The 25,218-nt window shown below is 41.8% G+C and overlaps 1 protein-coding gene across 1 annotated transcript; it reads right to left on the bottom strand.

Moving 5' to 3' along the window:
- Positions 1 to 12,874: 12,874 nt before the first annotated feature.
- LOC122054992 (receptor-like protein EIX2) lies at positions 12,875 to 24,122 on the bottom strand. The gene is made up of 4 exons (XM_042616396.1): positions 24,089 to 24,122; positions 22,803 to 24,041; positions 13,130 to 13,242; positions 12,875 to 13,081 (listed from the first exon to the last, which is right to left on the bottom strand). The coding sequence occupies exons 1-4, from the start codon at positions 24,120 to 24,122 to the stop codon at positions 12,875 to 12,877; spliced, it is 1,593 nt and encodes a 530-aa protein (XP_042472330.1).
- Between the last annotated feature and the right edge of the window lie 1,096 nt (positions 24,123 to 25,218).

The raw sequence follows: 25,218 nt of genomic DNA, 5'->3' as shown, positions 1-25,218 counted from the left end.
CTATTTATGAGCATGAGTAGCTTTACATGTTAGCATTCAGTTTTAGCATGTTTTTATTTATATACATGCATATCGAGATTTTGTGAGTTAGATAGCGCTTACTAAGCAAATTTTGCTTATAGACTACACTTCCTCTTACTGCAGATAAAGGAAAAGAGAAGATTTAGCAAGGAAGGCGACAAGGTGGCGCAGATGGTGTGTGATGCCAGGACTATGGAAGCCTTGGGACTTAGTTTAAGAATTTATTAAGATTGTCATTTATTAAGATTGTATTAGATGAGTCATTTAGTCTTCCGCTGTTAGTTAATTGTATGTTTTTATTTTGTTTCTGCTATTCATTACTTGCATGATTTGATTTCATTAAACTGCGTGGTGATGTTATTTCTTTTGGTTGATCGATATGTGTTCCAGCCGCTTGTGGCTGAGTATATATTGCATGTGTTGTTAAATATGGTCACCGGTACAGGGGAGATTCTGTTGAAATTTTTCGGTAAGGGTTTCATGTGATTTTTAATCCTACCGGTTAAGTAGAGTTAGTAGTTAAGTAACGGTCATCCTTAGAGAATAGTAGTAGTAAGAAGGGTGGTCATTACAGTTAGTTCCACTAAGTCAAATGCACCATGTCGAAGCTATATCTTCCTAGACATGCATAGACAGAGTTTTCCTAACCTACTATCATCCAAAACATCACCAGTAGCGTTGATCAAGTTAAACTTTTTGTCCCTTTTTGACTAATCCTAATTACCCAGCCGGGTAAACTATTATTTTGGAGGTGCCAGCTAATTTGGAGTCTCCCGCTAAATTATTGATCTTTTTAGGTTTTGAATTTATGTTGATTACTTTTATAATTATAGTGGACTTAATGGTAATTTAAGTTATTTGATTTGAATTTATTTTGTCTGTTTGAGTTTAACTTTATTTTACCTTTTAGATTTAGGTTTGATTTATTTAAGTTTATTTTGGAATTATCTTTTTATTTTGGTTTGGTTTTGAATTATTTTTTAGGTTCAGTTTTGACTTTATAGTTTTAGTTGGATTTGGTTTTAGATAGTGTATTTCATTTTTAGGTACATAAAATTGATTGAGTCATACTTGCGTAGTTAGATGCGCTTTCGGAACTCCAACTTTAGTTAGTTTCTTATTTTGATCTATAAGTGATATAAAGGTTTTGTTAGTCAAGCTGGATTTGTATCCAAGACCGGACTTGTTGTATACATCTCTTTGTGATCCAAGTATCATGTCAAGGTACTTGGATCTAGTTGTAAAATTTTCAAGTAGTTCTTTTAGTTCAAGTATTTCACCTTTCAATTTGTAATTATCCTCCTCAAGTTTTGTAACTTGAGTTGGGGGTTCAGGTTGAATTGGCTTAACTATTGAGTTTGATTTTAGTTGATCGTTAAGTAATTTATTTTGTAGATTTAGTTCATTTATTTTATTTTCAGACATAGTTAATTTTTTATTTAAACATGCTATTATTTTAAAAAACTTTTTGCTTAAAGTAAATTGTACCTCATTGGAACCTTTGGAAATGAATGTGGACTCGTGGCTCGATTCAGGTTCGGACCCGTCTTCTGAGTCGCTTTCCGATTCTGGTTCGTAAGCCATCAGCGTGAGGTAGTTGGTGTGCTTTGGTTTGTCACCATCTGATTTCTCTGCGGATGATTCGTCCCAAGTCGCCTTGAGGGCTTTCTTTTTCTTTAGATTCGGGTAGTCGTTCTTGTAATATCCCTTTCTGTTGCATCCAAAGCATTTGACGTTCATCTTGTTATTGCTGGAGTTTAAGGTTGAGTTGATCTTCTATAGGTCCCTTTTTGTGAAATTCTTCTTTCTCCTGGTGAACATCTTCCTTACCAGGTTCACCATGTATTCTTCATCGTATGAGTTTTAGTCAGACTCAACTTCAGGTTTCGGTTTGGTTCTGTTCTTTTCTTTTGATGTTCCTACAATGTAAGCAATACCTTTCTCGGGTTTGGCGTTAGTCTGTTTGTGTAGCTCCAAATCACAAAAAGTTCATCTAACTTCAACTTGGATAAGTCCTCGAAATCTTATAGGCATCCACGATGGATGCCCACAGTACATTTTGAGGAAATGTGTTTAGCGCATACCTTATAAGATCTTAGTTCTCCATCTGGTGGCCGATTGTGTGAAGTCTATTGAGGATATCTTTTATCCTCACATACAGCTAACTAGCAGTCTCACCTTCCTACATTTTTATATTAAATAATTTATTTAAATATAGATCTATTTTCGTTACTTTTGCGTCGTTGGTTTCCTCGTGTAGTTCTATGAGCTTGTCTTATAGCTCCTTGGCGTTTTCGTGTGGGCCAACGCGGTTCAACTCCTTCTTTGTTAACCTGACTGGATTGTGTTAAGGGCCTTGAAATCAATTTGGGCTTTCTTCTTATTTCTGGATTCTAATTTTCTGGGTCTATTGGAATTTCGATGTTGTCAATTGACGCCTTGTATCTTTTGGTGACGCTGAACCATTGGTCGAAGTCAGTTTTCAAGTACACCCCCATCCGCTTCTTCCAGTATGGAAAATCATCCCTATTGAAGAGTGGGGGACGAACAATGTTATACCCTTCGTTTTTGGCCATTTTAGAGCTATAAATGGAAAACTAAAGAAAAAGGTACCAAGATTAGGTCTTAGATTAGCAGAGTTTAAGAAGAAGAATAAGAAATATAACTTTGAAGGACTCGAGTGGTGTTGCACCAACTTCGAGTTAAAAACCAAACGAGAAATCGTTATTTGAAAAAGTAAGTTCTACCCATTCAAATTGAATACGAAAAACTAAAATTCAAAAAGAAAATAAAAGAATTCCCCCTGGCTTGATTGGTAGTTGCACCAATTCAGAGAAGAACTTGCTCTAATACCACTTGCTGGATCGAGTCGCACATGAGAGGGGGTGAATTATTTGGTTTTGAAAACTTGTTTCTTTTTTAAAATTTTAAAAATAAGTACGCAGCGGAAAATTAAGAAGAAAAAGAACACAAGAAAATACGGTCGGTTTTACTTGGTTCGGAGCCTTCGGCGACTCCTACTCTAAGACCCAGGTCTCGTGGACCTATCAATGGGTAATCCACTAAAATACCTCTTTCGGTACATCTGAAAGAGGGAATCGAGTGCAAAGAAAGTTAGAACAAGTATAACATCCTACACTTGTTCTTTTATAATAATTAATTACAAAAAAAGCTTTCGTTATCAACATGTATGAATCGAAGTGAGAACGCTCGAGTGTCGGTGTCAATGTGCCGACCATGATTAGAAGTCCTTGGAGCAGTAGTCGGGCGCAACACCTTCGTAGCAGAGTCATAGCAGGATGCTGGAGCAGTTGGAACCTTGAATGGGCACATAGTAGCTCGTATATTAGTTGTTGAATAAAGCTTGGTCGAGACTGCCTTAAATAGGGCATGGAAGGCACCTTCCATTGGTGTTAAAGGAGCCTCCAATGAGAGAAATTTTATCCTGACTTTATTGTGCCTTATTTGCACCAAGATCAAAATTTTATCCCTTGGAAGGCGCCTTTAAGCCATTGAAGGCGCCTTCCATGAACAGTGCGAAGGCACCTTCCAATACTTGAAGGCACCTTGTGGTACTGTTCATCTTAAGGATTTTTACTCCTTTTTCCCTACAAGTTATGTTAGTCTAAAACTAAAACATCAAACCTGCAAAGCAAAGTTAGCACAATGAAAATAAGAAGTAGTAATTAACTCATGTCCTCCAAGGACTAGGAACTAGTTAGTCTCAAATTAGGGATCCAAAATGGACCTAACCTGGACCGACGCCTATTGTCCCTTAATCGAGACGCATCCTCACAAAGTCACTCTCCTCCCGTGACTTACCTTTACTTACCATCTTGCAATTGGTTGGCTAGTCTTCTGACCCACCAGGTCTTCATGCCAGTTGTCTGGTCCGTAGACCCAACTGAACTTCTACCGGTTGTCCGATCCCGCGGACCCAATCGGACTTCTTGCTAGATATCCAGTCATCTCGTTGACCTATCTGGGCTTCGCACCAGCTATCTGGTCCTGTGAACCTAACTGGATTTCAGCCTGTTATCCGGTCCTTTGAACTCGTCAATTCCTGCACACTCGGTAAAACAATTAGATCACAAAATACCTAACTTAATTCACTTGTCGTTCATCAAAATCTGAGTTAGACTATTAGTGCAAACTATACCAAAAATCTTCCCCTTTTTTATGCAATGACAACTTGGGTTAAGTTAGGAAAAATATACAACAAATACACACAAAATTATTCTAAGAGAGGCAACAAAAAAAATGAGTTAGTTTCATTTCTCTTTATCATTTTTTGGAGTTAAGTTATTCTAATTTTTATTTATTTTCTAACTTAACTCCTAACCCTCCCCTTTGACATTCATCAAAAAAAAAAAAAAGAGTTGGTAAATGAAAAATGTGTGATAAGTAAAGTAATCAGTGAAAATAAAAAATTTTAAATAAAAAAAATTCAGGATTATTGGGGAAAGGAGCTAAAAGAGTTTTATAAACTTTAAAAATACTTTCATCAAAGCACTTGTATTTAAAAAATGTCAGAATTTTGTGCAAGGAATGTTTTAGAATTTTTATACTAGGTTTTGAAAGATAACTTTTATAAAATTAACTGTAAAGTTTAAAGTTCAAATAGTTTTGAAGAAATTTTCAAGGTAATTTTTAAAAATAACATAATAGTGGTTTTGAATAGTACTCTGTATTAAAAAATAGTTTTGAAATGAGTTTTGAAGAATTTTTTAATAAGGAATTTCAAAGTATCTTAAACAAGAATTTGAAAATATTTTCATAATTTCTTCAAGATATCGTAAGATAAGTTGTATATTTTTCAACCTATTTTTAAGATGTAGTCAAAATATTTTTCAAAGTATATTTAAAGTAATTTTCAAAGACACTTTGTATTTTAAACTTATTTTGAAAATTGGTTTTAAATATCCTCCCCTGAATTTGATATTAAAAATAATCTAAACACCTAGAAAGTGTCCTTCCATGTCTAACCAGTAGTTACTAACTAACTATAAGAAGATAGCAGTATTCACTTAGTTAGTCAAGTTAAGTATATGTGTCCAATTAGTAGTTAACCTGATTACTGTAATTTGGTATTTCTCGCCTAGACTTGTGTTGATGCATAAATATAAGCATCTTAAGTCCAGACAATCTACCTATGCATCTCACGCTATTCTAAGTTTTGAAATACACAATCAAGGGAGTCCTAGTATGTTTGTAAGATGCTCAAGTCCTAGATCTATAGGAATATGCTTTCTATAGATCTGATCTAGACAAAGGCTAAAATCAAATTTGAAAGTCTAAGGAAATGGGAATTTTAAGAAAATAAAAGTAAAGATTTTTTCTTAGAATTTTCAAACTATTTTAATGAAAGTAAAAAAAATAATAGTTCTATTCTATCAAATACATTCCTAGATTGATCAAGCAATAGAGGTAAAAAGTGGCAAATAGTATATGTTTAAATATTTACAGAATTCAAAACATGCACTGTATAGTAAATAAAGTCAGAGTTGATCATCAGATGGAGGTGGAGGCTGCTCAAGTGCTCGCACAGTCATTCATCAAAATCTGAGTTAGACCGTTAGTACAAACTACACTAACAACCTTCCCCTAGGATTCCTAAGCTTGAGAAAGCCTTGTGAAGATATCCCTCTAAAGGAACTTGCCAACTTGGAATAGCCTTGTTTCCTTTTATTATTTTTTCTTGTAAGCTTTAATAGTTGTAATTAGGTACATTTGATAATGAAATGGAAATACCTTTGGAGTTTTTTGGGTAGTATTGAGGACCCAAACTGAGAGCCCTAAGTTTAGAGCGGTTTTACACTGAGACCAAATTTATTGTGAGCACATGAGTATCCTTGGAACCTGAAGAAGGCAACTTGAGTTCGTGGGAGCATGAGCGACTTTGAGTCTTGAAGCAAACCTCTGAGTTCATGGGATCACGATTTGATTCAATCCGAGACTGAGTGACTCTGAGTTCGTAGGAGCAAAATTATCTTTGAGCTCATGGGAACATAATTGGACTTGGTGTATGACTCAAGTGACTTAGACTCGATGTATCACCAGAGTGGCTTGGACTCGATGTATGGCCCGAGTAACTTGAACTCGTTGTATGACTTGAGTGATTTGGACTTGTTGTATGGCCCAAGTGACTTAGACTCTGTGTATGACCTGAGTAACTTTGAGTTCATGGGAACACGATTAGACTCGGTGTATGGCCCAAGTGATTTTAAGTTCATGGGAACATGATTGGACTCGGTGTATGGCTTGAATGTTTTAGACTCGATGTATGATCTGAGTGATTTTGAGTTCATGAGAACACATTAGACTTAGTGTATGACCTGAGTGACTTTGAAAGGAAATATAATCTTTTACTGTTGAAGGGAAAAGAGATATGCAAAATGTAAGTAATTGCTTGTGATAAAGCAAAATGTGACGGGTACTCGAGGTCTCTAAGTGTGGTAAGGCTGCAAATGCATGACCTTGCCATGGTCGTTGTCATCCGAGTCCTCTAGATAATATGCTCCTGAGCACAACTTGTTAGTGTTGGATCATGAATTAGATAGAGGGGGGGGGTGAATATCGATTTAAAAAATTAACGAGAATACGCAGCAGAATAAAAATCAACAACAATGCTAACACAAGTATTTTTTTTACTTGGTTCAGAGCCTTCGGCGACTTCTACTCCAAAACTCACACTTGTTGAGTGCTTTCGTTGGGCAATTCACTAGCAACTTGAAACGTTGATTACAAAAGTAAGGTACAGAAATGCTAGTAAAAATAATACCGATAATAACATAGAAGAAAGAAAACAAAACGCTTGTCGGAGAGCCTTCGCAACGTCGCAGGAGCACAATAGAGCAATCGATGGGAGATCTTGTCATTGTTATTTTGCTCCAACCTTCACCATCCTTATATAGGACGTTTGGGGCACCTGGATCCCTTCGGGCACCCTGAATGTGACGTAGCCGAGCCAACCAGGGTGCTCCACATGGTGAAGCTCGTTCAAGGATAAAGTTTGCCTCCGGGCGCTCGGATCCCTTCCGGGCGCCCGAACCCTTGTTTTCCGGCAGCTTCTTTCCTGCAAGAAAACGTTAGTCTGAGGCAATTATATATCCTACAAAACAGAGTGTTAGCACAATATATGATCAAATAAAATATTAATTAGATTCGGTCTCATCGAGAACGGAATCTAGTCGAGATCTCAACTTAGAGTTTCGAGATGGTTCTAAGTTGGATCGGTGCCAAAGTTCCCTTCCCGGGAACGCGTCCTCACAGTCACTCTCCTCCAGTGACTTACCTTCACTTACCCACCAGATGTCTAATCAGCCCATCGACCCGTCTGGACTTTGTGTCAGCTACTTGGTCAGTCCGTCGACCTAGATGAACTTCCCTACAACACTGAGTTAGAACAATCGATAAAAACAGTGTTAACAAAATTCAAGTATAACCTAGGGTTACCTCCTAGAGTTGCATAGCTTCACTCACTAGTACTTCCATTGCCTGGCTTCACTCACCAGGACTTCCTCCACCTAGCTTCACTCACTAGGGCCCGACTTCACTTACCGGGACTTCCACCACCTATCTTCACTCACTAGCGCCCAGCTTCACTCACTAGGACTTCCACCACCTAACTTCACTCACTAGGGCCCGACTCCACTCACCGGGACTTCCACTTTGCTAGTCATCTAGTCCTGACTAGACTTCTCTCTCTCCAAATATCAAGTCCTGTTTGTGTCAACCCTTGGTCATATTGTCAAACACGGAACCTTAGAGGTCGATTGCACCAACAGTTAGTAATTTGATAGGGACCTCACCATTGTAGCTTCTCACGTCTCCCACAAGCTTGACTTTCTTCCAAACAAAGTCACTAACTTGAAAGGTGCAAAGAATGACTCTCATGTTATAGGTCTGACACATTTGTTGTTTATAGGCTGAGCCAAATGATTGCCTTTTCCTGAGTTTCAATGATCAAATCGAGCTCGAGTAGTCGCTTGTCGGGATTAAAATTCTCATCAATTCTTCTAGGTTCCACCATCGTTTAGTTTTATCTTGGGCGCTTGTCACAAATAGCGTCAATTTGTTCCTGTTTGAAATTGCTAGTAGGTGAGTCACTGGTGAGCGACTGCTGCAGAGAAACTCCTTGATGATTTGGTGGTGAAGAGAGTTCTTGAGGTCCCTACAAGATTCAGTGAGAGGTTAGAATAGGCGTTAAGGTTGGATTCAATGTGACCACTCTGATGCTCAAATTAGCACAAGGGCTGGAGGAGGAGAATCCTAGTGGAGAAGAAGAATTCAAGTCTCTATGTGTGCATGCCTATGCCTGCCAAAACGAACTTCTTTGTATACCTTCCCCCAACGGAGAGCATGAACTCCACGTCTGATTGTGGGGCTGTTGCGTAGGTCTCCACTGTAAAATACCGAAAAAGGGTGAATAACCATAAGGGGATTTTTAAAAATTTTTAAAAATTTTCAGGAAATTTTTCGAAGCTTGTATGACGAGTTTAAGGGGATCAAATATTGGGCCCCGGGAAAAGCCTGTTTAGGCTACCCCATTTAAGCGAGGAAAAGTTGAATTTTTATTTTCTTTCTTTTTTTCCCCCTCTCTTCCCCATTTCCTTTCCCCGACGCCGACCTCTCTTCATTTCGTCGATTCCTCTTCGCTTTCCCCACCCGACGACGCGACAACCCCGACTCCTCTTCTTCTCTTCTTCACGAGCAAAACTCAACGGCTTTCCTCTTCCTCAAGTGAGAGCCAAGGAAAAGCCCGATCCCTATTTCCCCCACTTGCGTGCACCGATTTCTCCTTCCTCATGATTGTCTTCTTCTTTCCCCACTCATCGCCGACGCCGACGCCGACGCTGATCACCCACATCGATCGCCGGTGCTGATCGTGGCTGGCAACGTGCCCTAATGTCGGCATAGGTCCATCACCCTCGACCAAGGGTAGAGAGTCGTGCCCTAGCATCGATCTCCTCTTGTGATCAGTCTAGCCCCGATGTTGCGCACAACCCCGATCTGGTCAGCACCGACGGTTCCTCTTCGTGTTTCTAGGTTCATCGAGATTGGAGGAACTGCCGAGCTAGAAGTTGATCGTCGTCGGTCGTTACTTGATCTCTACTTACAGCCGACGCTGCCCCTTTTTTGCCTTGAGCAGCCAATACCAACATCTCACTCTGTCCACTGTTTCTCGCGTGCCATCAAAATTGAGGTAACCTGAGTTGTGGATCAGTGTGCATTTCAGTGATAATTTGGCTAATTATGAATGTTGACGTTAGTGGATGTTGGTGTTAAGTGGGTTCATTAACTGATTGTGATTTAGGGTGTTGATTTGAATATGATGGAGAAACAGTGATCTCCCTCTCCACGGATCACAGGGGAGTGCTCTGTTGCCTTGCTGCCATATTAGAGGTAAACACCAATTGTAGCCACTGATTTTTGGTACATTGGATGTTGGATTATAGATTTGGGCGAGTTTGGGTTTAATCCTTTCAATGATAGTATTAGGTTAGTGTCAGAATTAATTGAGGGGTTAGATGATCCAATTAGGGTTTATAATTGATTTGGATTTATGTTAGCTTCTCGGGGATTTGATTTAGCTAATTAATTTATATGTAATTAGCTAAATCTATATATCATGTATTACAGGACTTTGATTCGAGACGACCTCTTGACGTGGGGTCTATTTCGGATACGATCACCACTTTTTGAGGCGGGTACCTTGACTTATCTTTTAGATAATGTCATGTTGATATGCTTAGTAGATTTTAACAAGTAGTAATAATTATGTTTATATCTGCATCGGTATGTCATTATTTATTTTCGAGCATGTTTTATTTGTTACCTGTTTAGCATTCATGCTCCTGTTTATTCTTTACATTATAGAGGTAGTGACATACCATGCCATGTGATATACCGGACTAGTCATTTACCATATCTGACATGTGTATCTAGATCTGTATATTTGATCCATTTATTTTTGGTACATGTTTTATGGAGGTAGAAATGGTCAAGATTTGTATGCTTAGTGTCATGCACTATCTCGCATGATTGCATGTTGTGCGATAGACGACTCCATTATTGTTGAGCATATCACCAGTTACACGGATCTGCACACACAACCACTCATGGGTTAGTGGTTTTTATTCAGGCAGGGTGTGTTGCAGCAGGTTACTCTGTTTGGCTCCGTTGGTCCGCTCATTAGTAGTGTGATGCAGCGTGGTAGCCGGCAAGGATCCCTCCTCTGGATTGTCTCAGGGAGATGAGAGCATTGCGCTCCTCCACTTATGATTTGGGGTAGGAGGATAGGTGTACTCCGACAACATCCCGTTCACTCGGTCACTCATCAGGAGCAGTGACGACAGAGTGCACGGTTGTCACAGCCCTACCCACTCGGTCTCACCATCATGTGTGAGATGGCTGACTGGCGTCAGGGGTGACCAGGACATGTCATTGACATCATATGCATGATGTATTTATTGCTTGTGTTTGCTGCACTTTGTTTACTGCATATTGGATGGATGCATATGATTGACATGGATACAGGGACATGTATTTTTGGTCTGACGATCTTGTTATCCAGATAGGAGGTCCCGGTGAATACAACTTCTCCCTTATCTTCAGTTTTGCATTGTTTTATTACTTCCGGAGACTGTACACATATTTATTACTGCTGGTTATTATTTATTATGCATGTCAACTAGGTATCCGTTGAGTGTTGGACTCATCCCCCGTTATTACCATTTCAGGTTGAGGCTGTCAGGAGGAGTTCCAGTCGCTAGTTTCCCCCTCCAGGTTGCGAGGATTTCCGTTTTGGATCTTCTCTGTGGTTTTCTTATTATGTTATCGTCTACGTTTTCAGACTTGCACCTTTTGGCACTTGGATCTTGTATGATCCCTTATTATCGATGGGTTTTCGTTTGGATGTATGCTGGTAATTTAAGTTTTATGGGTGTAGTTGAGTAGGATATAAGATTTAAGTTTTATGAGTGTAGTTGAGTAGGATATTTGAGATACTTCCCTTATCGTTGCTTATGTTTGGTTTTTACTATAAATTGCGTGGGTGCTTGCTTAATATATATTGTTATTGTTCCGGCTGTGTTGGCCGAGGTATATGTAGCCTTGAGGGCATTGTAGGAAGTTTTATATTGTCACCCGTACAGAGGAGATGCCGCCAAAATTTCTTCTGGCAGAGACTACCTAGGGCGTGACAATTTATTTGGTATCAGAGCAGGTTTTCGATACTTGTTGTTTTGTGTTTTTGGGATTTTTGAGATAATCTGATACCAATATTTTTGGTATCAGAGCGGGTTATGATATCTGCTTTTCATGTTCTGGATTTGAGAGTTAGCCCAAGTTTGCTAGTTAACTTGGGTATTTATTTTTCGGATTTGTACGGATTTTCATCGATTTTCTTGTACGAAATTTCAAGGTTATAAAATGGGGACTGGACCAGACGACAAATAGGTAAAAAGGTAATTTTATAATTTTTGTTACTTGTAGTAATATCTGAGTTATAACTTAACAGATATGAGGAGATCTACACGTGCATCTGCATTGAGACGTGGTGTTAGACGGCCACGTAAGAGGACTTTGGGATCTCTGGCAACGGACTTGCCAGAGATCCCTATTAGGGTTGAGCCTGTCAGTCAGGGACCAACTCAAGATACTGCGGGTGCGTCGGGCTCCCAGACCCCGATAGCTCCTTTAAAGGTACCTACCTCGGCTGCACCCGTTATATCCACCCCTACAGTATTTACGGTACCACCAGCGGTACCACCGTCATACCTGATACCACCACCACTAGTGCCTACGGCGTACCAAGCACCACCACCACCGGTGCCTACTGCACACCCGGCACCCGCACTAGCAACAACAGTTGCTCCACCTCCGGTACCACCACCCACCGTACCTCCAGCCGCGCCCACCTACACTGACCCTGCAGTGCCACCAGTGGCACCTGCCCTAGCCTATGCAACAACACCGGAGATATCTCCTCCGGCCTATCCAGCGGTACCACCTGTAGTACCAGCTCCAGTGGTTCCGCCAGTTCCTATAGGCGTCCCTACTCACCTCACTGATGTAGTTGCGGCACGAGCTCGGATCCCAGCTTTGGCGAAGTCGATGAAAAGTCAATTCACAGTGTTCCGCGGAGAGACCGATCCGAGTGTGGCCCAGTCCTAGATAGATACTTTGGAGTAGACCTTCTTCTACATGGCTTGCTCCGAATGGGAGAAAGCAGAGCTGGTTGTTTTCCATCTACGAGACGAGGCTGATATATGGTGGGATACGTAGTGTTCCATTATAGGCGAGTAGAATATTACCTGGGCGAGTTTCAGAGAGGTTTTTGAGAGTCGGTATTGCCGACAAGCATATTAAATGACTTGCCGGCAGGATTTTCTGAGTCTGCGGCAGAATAATCGTTCGGTGACAGAGTACAATGCTGAGTTTAATTGATTGGTCAGGTTTTGTCCAGAATTAGTTGCTGAGCACAGATCCCGCATGCTACAGTTTATCCAAGGACTAGATGGACATCTGCAAGTAAAGCTTGCCGATTTTGGGAGTTCATTCTATTTAGAGACGTTGGACAGAACCCTCATGATTGAGTTAGCTCAGCAGAGAGCATTTTCGGACAAGAAAAGGAAGCAGATGGGTCAGACATCAGGACAGATACAGCAACCACAGGCTACCGGACAACAGCAGAGTGGTCGCAGTCGGCCAGGTCTGGGTAGTTATGGGGCTTCGGGGCAGCCTCGGAAGTTAGGGCGATCTTCATCAGGACGTTCCCGGTCTTCTCAGTAAAACCGGAAACAACCCGCCAGCGACACTCACTGCACTAGATGTGGGTCCAAAGACCACCTCACCACAGCCTGCTCCCTGGGACAGTCGGTTTGCTATTAATGCAAACTGCCCGGGCACCTGAGTCGAGATTGTTCGTTGAAAGCTCAGCATATGGCTTCCGGAGTGTCTGGTCATGGAGGACAGCCCAGTCAGACAGGGACTTATCGAGGAGGGCGAAGAGCCCAATCTTCGCATAGCCAGCAGAGGACAACTCCCCCGGTAGCAACTACATATAGCATGCATGGACAGGAGCACTCCAGTGCCCTTATGGTACCACAGGGTTCTGATGTGGGACCTCAGAATCAACTGTAGCCTCAGCCACTGGTTCAGTACTAGTCGCAACCCCTGCCACTTGTCCAGTATCAGTCGCAGCCCACCTAACCGTCTCTGGCTCAGTACCCGACACCGTCACAGTGGCAGGCTCAGACTCAGACGCAGCAGCCTTTGGCAGCACTACCACCTCCACCACCACCAGAGACTGGACGTATACATGCGGTTACCAGAGAGGATGCACAGTAGGCCGACGGATCCGTTTTCCGCGGTATGGTTTTACTTTATACATTATCCGCTGATATGCTGATAGATACTGGTAGCTCACATTCTTTTATTTCTCGTGCCTTCATGAGGGACGTAGGTAAACTACCTACTCTTAGATCGCAGCGACTGACCGTCTCCCTACCATCCGGTAATACATTGGACGTCACTCAGGATTAATCACCCTAAGTTACCACTCTTAACCTAAGATTAAGAATTAATCTAGGTATATAACTTAGCCTCACCGATTCCTCACTCATTGTCCGACCGAAATCGCCGCCCCTTTCTCCTCCTCGCCTCTCAGTCTCGACGAAACTCTCGGCGGTGCTCTGAGATCCGGCCAAAGGGTCGTCGGTCGACGACATGAGAGGTCGCTTTTATTGTAACGACCCGACCCATTTGGTGACCCTCGGGTCGTCGACCGTCGACCGTCGGCCGTGCCGCTACTCACTAGGACTTTTCACCCCTGGCCAATGGATTTTTGCCTCCCCCAGGATTTAAACTCTAGACCTCTAGGCTAAAGTACTAGAGTTTATGAATCCTGGTAGAGACAAAAATCCACTGGTCAGGGGTGGAAAGTCCTAGTGAGTAACGGCACGACCGACGGTCGACGGTCGACGACCCGAGGGTCGCCAAATGGGCCACCAAATGGGTCGGGTCGTTACAATAAAAAAGCGCCTTTTTATTGGCTACCAGGATTCATAAACTCTAGTACTTTAGCCTGGAGGTCTAGAGTTTGAATCCTGGGGGAGGCAAAAATCCACTGGCCAGGGGTGGAAAGTCCTAGTGAGTAACGGCACGGTCGACGGTCGACGACCCGAGGGTCACCAAATAGACCACCAAATGGGTCGGGTCGTTACAACCTACTCTTAGATCACAGCGACTGACCGTCTCCCTACCATCCGGTAATACATTGGACGTCACTCAGGAGGTCAGAGGTTGCCCATTAGATTTTGGCAACATGATACTCATGGTTGATTTATTAGTGCTGGAAATGGTCGAGTTCGATATTATCCTTGGCATGGATTGGTTGTCTGCATATCATGCCATGGTTGATTGCTAGACGAGGGTGGTCACATTCCAACCTCCGAACCAACCCTCGTGGGATTTCACTGGCATCAGGGACGATGGCATATCGATCATTTCAACGATTCAGGCTCAGAAGCTGTTGTCACATGGCTGTCAGGGTTTTATGTTATCTTTGAGTAATACTGAAGACGACAGTAGTTCTCAACTCTCTGACGTTCCAGTAGTCCGAGAGTATCCGGATGTATTTCCAGATGAGCTACCAGGTTTGCTTCCCAGAAGGCAAGTGGAGTTTGCTATTGAATTGATTCCGGGAACCGCGCCGACATTGAAAGCTCCTTACCGTATGACACCAAAAGAGTTGAACGAACTGAAAATTCAACTCCAGGAGCTTTTAGACAGGGGATTTATATGCCCTAGTGCTTCTCCGTGGGGTTCTCCTGTATTATTTGTCAAGAAAAAGGATGGTACTCTGAGATTGTGCATAGACTATAGGCAGCTGAATGCAAAGACCATCAGAAATATGTATCCCTTACCTCAAATCGAGGATTTATTCGATCAGCTCAGGGGTACATCAGTATATTCTAAGATTGATCTGCAGTCTGGATATCATCAGCTGAGAGTTAAAGAATCTGATATTAAGAAGACAACATTCCGTACCAGATACGAACACTATGAATTCTTGGTAATGTCATTTGGGCTTACCAATGCTCCAGCGGTGTTTATGGATTTGATGAATCACATCTTTCTGGAGTATCTAGATCAGTTCGTTGTCATCTTCATCGATGACATTTTGATCTACTCGTGTTCCGAGGAGGAGCATGCACAACATCTTCGCATAGTCTTGGAGACTCTTCGATGACATCGTCTATACGCGAAGTTCAGCAAGTGTGCCTTTTGGCTATCTTCAGTTAGTTTTTTGGGTCACGTGGTTTCTAGCCAAGGTATTTTCGTAGACCCTCAGAAGATCGAGGCTGTCACCAGCTGGGAGTAGCCGAAATCAGTTCAGGGGATCCATAGTTTTCTGGGGTTGGCTGGATATTATAGACGGTTCGTCGAGGGTTTCTCTCGTATCGCTATGCCGCTAACACGCCTGACCAGGAAAGGCATGAAGTTTACGTGGTACGAGGCTTGCGAGACTAGTTTCCAGGAGCTGAAGTAGAGACTAGTAACAACACCAGTTCTGGTTCTACCTTCCGAAGAGGATGGATTCATAATTTACACCGACGCATCTCTACAGGGTTTGGGCACTGTTTTGATGCAGCACGGCAGGGTAGTCTCTTATGCTTCTCGACAGTTGAAGGAGCATGAGAAGAACTACCCAGTTCATGATCTGGAGCTGGCCGCCATTATATTTGCTTTGAAGATTTCGCGGCATCACCTGTACGGTATTACCTTTGAGATTCTCACTGACCATAAGAGTCTCAAATATTTGTTCACTCAGAAGGAACTCAATCTCCGATAGAGGAGATGGATGGAGTTCCTAAAGGATTACGATTGTACCATTAGCTACCACCCGGGGAGAGCTAATGTGGTTGCCGATGTACTCAGCAGGAAGTCCAGAGGGACTTTAGCTTGCCACCGAGCTTCAGTCACAGACTTGATTCACGGTTTTTCCGAGTTGGCCTTCAGGAGCAGGGACGGATAGAGCAGGGTATGTTGATTACCATGGTTGCTCAGTCGTCGATCAGGACGAGGATCCGAGAGGCCCAGGCCGATGATCAACACTTACATTCCATTGGCAGCCAGATAACTTTTGGGCGGCAAACCGAGTTCACACGAGATGAGGAGGGTATTATATATTACCGAGGCAGATTATGCGTACCTCAGTCTCATCCGATCTTGCAGGAGCTACTTCAGGAAGCTCATCACTCTCGATTTACGATCCACCCATGCGGAACCCGCATGTATCAAGATTTGAGGCGTTCTTATTGGTGGAATGACATGAAGAAAGACGTGGAATTCGTAGCTAGATGTCTTGTCTGTCAGCAGGTGAAGGCTGAGCATCAGAGACCTATCGGATTACTTCAACGGATTCCTATTCCTGAGTGGAAATGGGAGCACATTACCATGGATTTTGTGGTGGGGTTGCCTAGGACACGACGAGGCTATGACGTGATTTGGGTAATTATTAATCGATTAACCAAATCGGCGCACTTCTTAGCCATCCGGAAGACTGATTCCCTAGATCGATTGGCAAATCTGTATTGCCGAGAGATAATCAGATTACAGGGAGTTCCTTTGAGTATTATTTCGGATAGAGACCCTCGGTTCACGTCCTGATTCTGGCAGAGTCTGCAACAAGCCTTGGGCACTTAGCTCCGTTTCAGTACAGATTTCCATCCACAAATAGATGGACAGTCAGAGCGGACCATTTAGACTCTAGAGGACTTGCTGAGGTCCTGTGTATTGGATTTTGGAGGCAGTTGGGAGGACCATTTGCCATTGGTATAGTTCACCTACAACAACAGCTTTCATTCGGCTATCCAGATGGCCCTGTTTGAAGGGTTGTATGGTAGGCCTTGTCGGACACCCACCCTCTGGGAGGAGATTGGGGAGGCCCAGTTGCTAAGAGCTCAGAGAGCTTAGTAGGAGGCAGAGTTTTTCCGTATTATTAGACGGAGGATGTTCGAGGCGCAGGACCGCCAGAAGAGTTATGCTGATCGGATACGCAGACCCCTGGAATTCTCTACTGGCGACCATGTATTTCTGAGAGTTTCACCCACGAAAGGGGTGAAGAGATTTGGCCTCAGAGGTAAGCTAGCTCCGCGATACATTGGACCTTTCCAAATCTTGGAGAGGATTGGAGCGATAGCTTATCGTCTGGCACTACCACCGTCCCTGGCAGGCGTTCACGACGTATTCCATGTGTCTATGCTGAGGAGATACGTAGCCAACCCAGCACATGTATTGTCAGATATACCAGTTCTCATTCAGTCTGACGTTACCTACGAAAAGGTTTCGGTACGAATTCTGGACTGAAAAGAGCGTCAGTTGCGGAACAAGACTATCCGGCTGGTTAAAGTCGGATGGCAGCATCATTCTGACAAGGAGGCTACATGGGAGCTCGAGGATACAATCCGAGCTCGATACCCTCATCTTTTCACTTGAGGTATGTGGATTAATTTTCCGTTCAGCAGTTATACATATTATTTATCTGTTGTTAATACTTGCTGATGGTAGATAATGAAATTTGGGGACTAAATTTTTATTAGTGGGGGAGAATATAAAATACCGAAAAAGGGAGAATAACCATAAGGGGGTTTCAAAAAATTTTAGAAATTTTTTGAAAATTTTTCGAAGCTTGTATGACGAGTTTAAGGGGATCAAATATTGGACACCGGGGAAAGTTTGTTTAGGCTACCACATTTAAGCGAGGAAAAGTTGAATTTTTATTCTCTTTTTATTTTCTTTCTTTTTCCCCCTCTCTTCCCCGTTTCCTTTCCCCGACGCCGACCTCTCTTCATTTTGTCGATTCCTCTTCGCTTTCCCCACCCGACGGCGCGGCAAACCCGTCGTCTCTTCTTCTCTTCTTCGTGAACAAAACCCACCGTCTTTCCTCTTCCTCAAGTGAGAGCCAAGGAAAAGCCCGATCCCTGTTTCCCCCACCTGCGTGCGTCGATTTCTCCTTCCTCGTGATTGTCTTCTACTTTCCCCACTCATCGTCGACGCCGACGCTGATCATCCACATCGATCGCCGGTGTTGATCGTGGTTGGCAACGTGCCCTAATGTCGGCATAGGTCCATCACCCTCGACCAAGGGCAGGGAGTCGTGCCCTAGCATCGATCTCCTCTTTTGATCGGTCCAGCCCCGATGTTGTGCACAACCCCGATCTGGTTAGCACCGACGGTTCCTCTTCGCGTGTCTAGGTTCATCGAGATTGGAGGATCTGCCAAGTTAACAGTTGATCGTTGTCGGTCGTCACCTGATCTCTACTTACAGCCGACGCTGCCCTTTTTTGTCGTGAGCAGCCAATACCAACATCTCACTCTGTCCACTGTTTCTCACGAGCCATCAAAATTGAGGTAAGTTGAGTTGTGGATCAGTGTGCATTTCAGTGATAATTTGGCTAATTATGAATGTTGACGTTAGTGGATGTTGGTGTTAAGTGGGCTCATTAACTGATTGTGATTTAGGGTGTTGATTTGAAGATGGTGGAGAAACAATGAGCTCCCTCTCCACGGATCACAGGGGAGTGCTCTGTTGCCTTGCTGCCATATTAGAGGTAAACACCAACTGTAGCCACTGATTTTTGGTACATTAGATGTTGGATTATAGATTTGGGCGAGTTTGGGTTTAATCCTATCAATGATAGTATTGGGATTAGTGTTAGAATTAATTGAGGAGTTAGATGAACCAATTAGGGTTTATAATTGATTTGGATTTATGTTAGCTTCTCGGGGATTTGATTTAGCTAATTAATTTATATGTAATTAACTAAATTTGTATATCATGTATTGCAGGACTTTGATTCGAGACAGCGTCTCGATGTGAGGTCTATTTCGGATATGATCACCACTTTTTGAGGCGGGTACCTTGACTTATCTTTTAGATAATGTCATGTTGATATGCTTAGTAGATTTTAACAAGTAGTAATAATTATGTTTATATTTGCATCGGTATGTCACTATTTATTTCCGAGCATATTTTGTTTGTTACCTGTTTAGCATTCATACCCCTGTTTATTATTTATATTATAGAGGTAGTGACATACCATGCCATATGATATACCGGACTAGTCATTTACCATATATGACTTGTGTACCTAGATCTATATATTTGATCCATTTATTTTTGGTACATGTTTTATGGAGGTAAATATGGTCAGGATTTGTATACTTAGTGTCATGCACCATCTCACATGATTGCATGCTGTGCAATAGTCGACTCTATTATTGTTGAGCATATCGCTAGTTAAATGGATCTACACACACAACCACTCATGGATTAATGGTTTTTATTCAGGCAGGATGTGTTGCAGCAGGTTGCTTTATTTGGCTCCGTTGGTCCGCTCATGGGTATTGTGACGTAGCATGGTAGCCCGCAGGGATCCCTCCTCTGAATTGTCTCAAGGAGATGAGAGCATTGCGCTCCCCCACTTATGATTTGGGGTAGGAGGATAGGTGTACTCCGATAGCATCCCGTCCACTCGGTCACTAATCAGGAGCAGTGATGGCAGAGCACACAGTTGTCATAGATCTACCCACTCGGTCTCACCATCGTGTGTGAGATGGCTGACTGACGTCAGGGGTGACCAAGACATGTCATTGGCATCATATGCATGATGCATTTATTTCTTGTGTTTGCTGCATATTGGATGGATGCATATGATTGACATGCATACATGGACATGTATTTCCGATCTGACGACCTTGTTATCCTGATAGGAGATCCCGATGAGTACAGCTTCTCCCTTATCTTCAGTTTTGCATTGTTTCATTACTTCTAGAGACTGTACGCATATTTATTACTACTGATTATTATTTACTATGCATGTCAACTATGTATCCGTTGAGTGTTGGACTCACCCCCCCCCCCTGTTATTATCATTTCAGGTTGAGGTTGTCTGGAGGAGTTCCAGTCGCTAGTTTCCCCCTCCAAGTTGCGAGGATTTCCGTTTTGGATCTTCTCTATAGTTTTCTTATTATGTTATCATCTACGTTTTCAGACTTGTACCTTTTGGCACTTGGATCTTGTATGATCCTTTATTATCGATGGGTTTTTGTTTGGATGTATGTTGGTGATTTAAGTTTTATGGGTGTAGTTGAGTAGGATATAAGATTTGAGTTTTATGAGTGTAGTTGAGTAGGATATTTGAGATTTTTCCCTTATCGTTGCTTATGTTTGATTTTTACTATTAAACTGCGTGGGTGCTTGCTTAATATATATTGTTATTGTTCTGACCATGTTGACCGAACTATATGTGGTCCTGAGGGCATTATAGGAAGTTTCATTTTGTCACCCGTACAAAGGAGATGCTGTCGAAATTTCTTCTGACAGAGACTACCTGGGGTATGACATCCACTCCTTCATGCATGTCCCTTGTCACTCCACGTTCTTCGTTTATTTCAGTACCCAAGTTCACCACATCTGGTGGAGCCGATAGGGGCCGAGTTGGGGAGATCAGGGAGACCGAGTCAGGGAGGTTTGGGAAATCGAGATTGAGAGGTCAAGAAGACCGAGTCAAAGAGGTTTGGGAGATCAGGCAGGAGAGATCAAGAAGACCGAGTCAGGGAGACCGAACTGAAGTGATCTAACCTCGGTCTATCTTTACTTGAGCTGATCTCTTTAATTTACACCTCAGCAATTTACACCTCAGCTTGACCTTTGACCGAGCTTCTTAACCTTTGAGAAGGCCACACTACGTATGGGCCCCCATACCCACCACATCACTCATCATATTGATCTAGTAACAATAACCTTAAATAACCTTAATCAGTTGTGCCCTATCTTTTGCAGCATCGATTGCTGGCTTCTTCATTACCGCCAACAAGATCATCCTCTGAAATGTAAGAAGTAATACTATTGGCAAGTATCATTAGCCTGAATGACACAATCCTCTCCTTTGGATCGGAGTCCATATCGTGTTCAAGTTTCATTTACAGAATCTGTCCGGTGCTTTGTTTCCGCAAAAATGTAATGCATTCCATCCAAAGTCGTTTTGACTGTATATGCCTTTTCGGTTCTCCTCTGTTGATTGTTGTGGTGGGTAAAAAGAGAAACTATAGATACAAAAATAAAGAAAAGAGGATCACTGTACTATTCATTTAATAATATAAGTGAAAATATGATCATCCTCTGAGTCAATATTTAATAATATTTGATACTTATCATTTAATTAATTAATTAATTATTATTTGAGTGCACAATAATCATCACAGAATTGGCTTCTTTCAAATTCTTGCAAGCAAATTAATGGGACAGCAAAGACTTGCTGAGCCATGATAACATGTAATAAAGTCAATGCATTTGTCCTATTATATTTGTTATATTATGAATGATGAGGTGAGTTGTTTGAGTGTTCATCTTCAATATTTTAGGTTCTCTGGCACTGTTGTCATCTTTTATATATAAAACATTTGAGTGACCAAACATTTTAATAATTATCTTCTTCAAAAGACGTTCCTTTGTTAAAAATGTCAAAAGAGTTTTTCCATTTTTTTAAATACCCTTTACTTTCATTAGCAGCTATCAAATAGCTACTGCAAAAAAAATTAATTATTTCATTTTAATTAAAATTACTTATAAAATACTATTATATAAAAATATTTTTTTGTCAACTTAGATTAAAATTACTTAAACTACATCAAAATTATTTTAAGTGGGTCAAAATTAATTTAAAATAATTATAGAAGTTAGCAAGTAGTTGTTACATAGTTGTACTACATAATTATAGCTAAATTCTCAACTCTAAAATTTTAAATCCTAAATTCTAAACACTATTATATCAAAATACAATTTATCAACTTAGTTAAAAAAAATTAAATTTCATCAAAATCATTTTAAATTAATCAAAATCACTTTAAAAAGCTATTAAATAGCTACTACACAATTATAGATAAATCATAAATCCTAACTCTAAATTTTAAAAATTTAAACCCTAAATTTTAAACCGTGAGTGCTATTATATCCAATTATTCTTTATTAATTTGGTTAAAATTATTTATTTTTTTCAAAATCATTTAAAATTAGCCAAAATTATTTTAAAATAATTATAGAAACTACTACTACAACAGTATTGTATTAGCTATTATACGTTATAGTAACAATTAATTAATTGTTATATATTGTAGCAATTAGTTTGTTATAACTCGAAAAGTGAATGATTTTTACCCTTTTATTATTTTTATAAATAATAATATTATTATATATCTAATATTTAAATAAATTTCATCATTAGCCTAGGACCTAGCATCTGATTCAACTAAGTTAGTGACACCTTGGTCACCAGCCTAACTGTGTTGCTCAGAGGCTTAGGTTCAAACTTTACCTTCATTTAAAATCAAACACTTGTATGAGAACCCTTGTTGAATATTTATACCTGAGTTTTGTCTAAATCTAAAGCTTTGTTATCTTTTATCTTTTATCTTTTATCTTTTATCTTTTATCGCTTGTTGAATTGACCTAGGATGTTCGTCTTCGCCTACTATGTGTCGATTGATTGATTGCTTTCGTCGTGTCGGGTGTGGAGGAAGTAATGCATGCTTCGATAATTCAGGCTATACACAACCACAAATTAATTTCACTGCATACGATAGTCTAATTGAATACAGTTGTAACTACATAAACTAACCTTCAAGTAGAGGGAAGGTTAATTCCTCTCATTGCTTGTATGTAAATATTTGCAGCTTTCCTAGAGAATATGATCGTCACTGTCGAAATATACCATCGAACAGCTTGTCAATGCCACTGAAGTATGCGTGCCTCCATCTATCTTTGAAGAAGATGACGCCGCAAAAGATCCAAAACCCCATCACAAATCCAAGAATTGTGCTAATGCATTGCCAAACCAAATCAGAGTTATTCTTCCCGTACTCTTTCTCGCCGCTCTCTGTTACGGTAACTGTCACATTGCTCGAGCAACTTTTGGAGACGGGCGGCCCGCACAGGTAAGGATTGTTCATGTAAATCGATGGATCCTCGAGAGTCTGGAGTTGATGCCCGGACGGTATCTCTCCCGATAAGTTGTTGTAAGACAGATTCAAGTAACTAAGAAAGGTTAAGGAGGATAAGCTTTCGGGAATGTTGCCCGAAAGAAGATTCATTGAAAGATCAAGAGATTCAATCAATGCAAGCCCTCCTATGCTCTGAGGAATCTTCCCGGTTAAACGATTTCTCGACAAATTCAAGCTCCCCAACGACGCAAGATCTCCAATTCCTTCCGGAATATCTCCGACCAAGCTGTTGCTCGAAAGATCAAGGCTGTTCACGAGATCCGGGCTTTGCCTATAGTACATATCCTGTCCCTTGGAATACACATGCAAGTCTATCGGATGTAGAAGAAAGATCGTGGCCTGTGATGAAGCCATTGCGCTAATATTGCCAATGTTAGCCGGTATGGCTCCTGAGAAGTCGTTGCTTGCGAGATCCAATATCTGAAGGCTTTGAAGTTTGGCAAGCTCTGTCGGAATTTGCCCTGAGAACATGTTGGAACGCAACCGCAAATATATCAGCGTCGGAAGATTGTCTCCTATCCAATGTGGTATGATCCCTGTGAATCTATTCTCCGCGAGATCGACATAGCTCAACATGGTGCAATTCTCCAACAGCAGCAGTGGCTCGCCCGAGACACCATTGTTACTGAGTTCCAGATCGGTCAGGCCAGTCAGAAACCTGATGCTGCTTGGAATAGTGCCGGAGAAACCATTGTTGCCCAGATTCAATGACTGAAGACCTCGCAACGACTCCCCCAAACAGTGAGGAATTTGTCCTGTAAATTTGTTGTTCGATAGCACAAGAAGCTGCAGAGATGTGGACTGGCAGAGGGAGGAGATGCTGCCTTCGAGCTTATTGTTTTCGAGAGACAATGCATTGAGGTATGGCCATGGAGGCAAGCGCCCCGAGAAGAAATTGTTGTCGAGGGATAAGGAGCCGAGCGAAGCTGGAAGCTCGGTCGGCAATGGACCTTCCAGCAGATTGTCTCTGAGAATTAACTCTGTCAACTTTGTGAACTCGAGACAATCCTCTCCTTTGGATCGGAGTCCATATCGTGTTCAAGTTTCATTTATAGAATCTTTCCGGTGCTTTGTTTCCGCAAAAATGTAATGCATTCTGATCCCGTCCGGAAGCTGAGTCGGATGAAGGCGAGCCTCGATGTACCGGGGGTTGACGGAAAATCGCTGCAGAGTCCGGTCGATGTGGCACTCTCTGGAAGGGTTCACACGGACGGATGACGAGGGATGATGATTAGGATGATGACGCGAGGACTCTGCACACACTCAGACGAGCCCACGAGTCGTTAGAGACCAGAAACTAGGAAAAAATTCCCCGAGTCAGGTCCTCCGACGCTCAAATCAGGTACGCCTGGATGTTAATGTGTGCGCGATGACTCTTCGATTTCCGATCATGCCTTTGTCTTATAAATAGTCTATTGTTTCCCAACATGTCGTTTAAGGTTCCAAGGTAATCCCTTCACCTTCTCCTCCCATTTAAAAGGTCCGACTATACCTCCATCGTCTTTTCTTCAAGCTACCCTCTTGTTATCGAGCTTCCATGGAACCGGTTGTGGAATCTAGCGAACTCGCTTCTTTGCCTCAACAAACTGCCCATCTGAAGGAGTTATTGGCTCAGAAAGAGGAAGCCTTGTTGGAGATGACTGCAAGCAGAGATCTTCACGTGTCCCTTACTCGTGAAATGGAAAACCTCTGGCTAGCTGCCAAATCTAGGACCCGGGCCGAGATTGCTCTCAAGCTTAAAGCACAATCGGAATTTCAGAGTCAGGTTCACTATATTATCCACCTGAAGATGAAACATGAGGATGAGGTGGCCCTCCTGAAAGAGGAAGGACGGATCAAAGATGAGACTATTAGCCAACTGAAGCGCGCCATCGATCTCATTAAGGAAGATCTAACTAGAGCTCAAGCTCATCTGGCCAGGAAGGATGAAGCCTCTGGATCTAGTAATAATGTAAACCCTTAAAAATTGTTCACCTTGTTAACGAAATAAAACATGTTTCTTGGATTCCGTTCATGGTGTAGCCCCATGCTCTCTTGCTCTAGTATCGTTGTGTTTCTATAAAACACCTACGTTCCTCTAACATTTCTAGCAAAAATAATAAGGATAACCTTCTTACCCCACCTTCC

Source organism: Zingiber officinale, chromosome 3B (assembly GCF_018446385.1).
Source record: "Zingiber officinale cultivar Zhangliang chromosome 3B, Zo_v1.1, whole genome shotgun sequence".
In the NCBI taxonomy this organism is placed as follows: Eukaryota; Viridiplantae; Streptophyta; class Magnoliopsida; order Zingiberales; family Zingiberaceae; genus Zingiber; species Zingiber officinale.
Note: the sequence above shows the minus strand (reverse complement) of the source record. Positions and strands in the feature narration are given on the sequence as shown.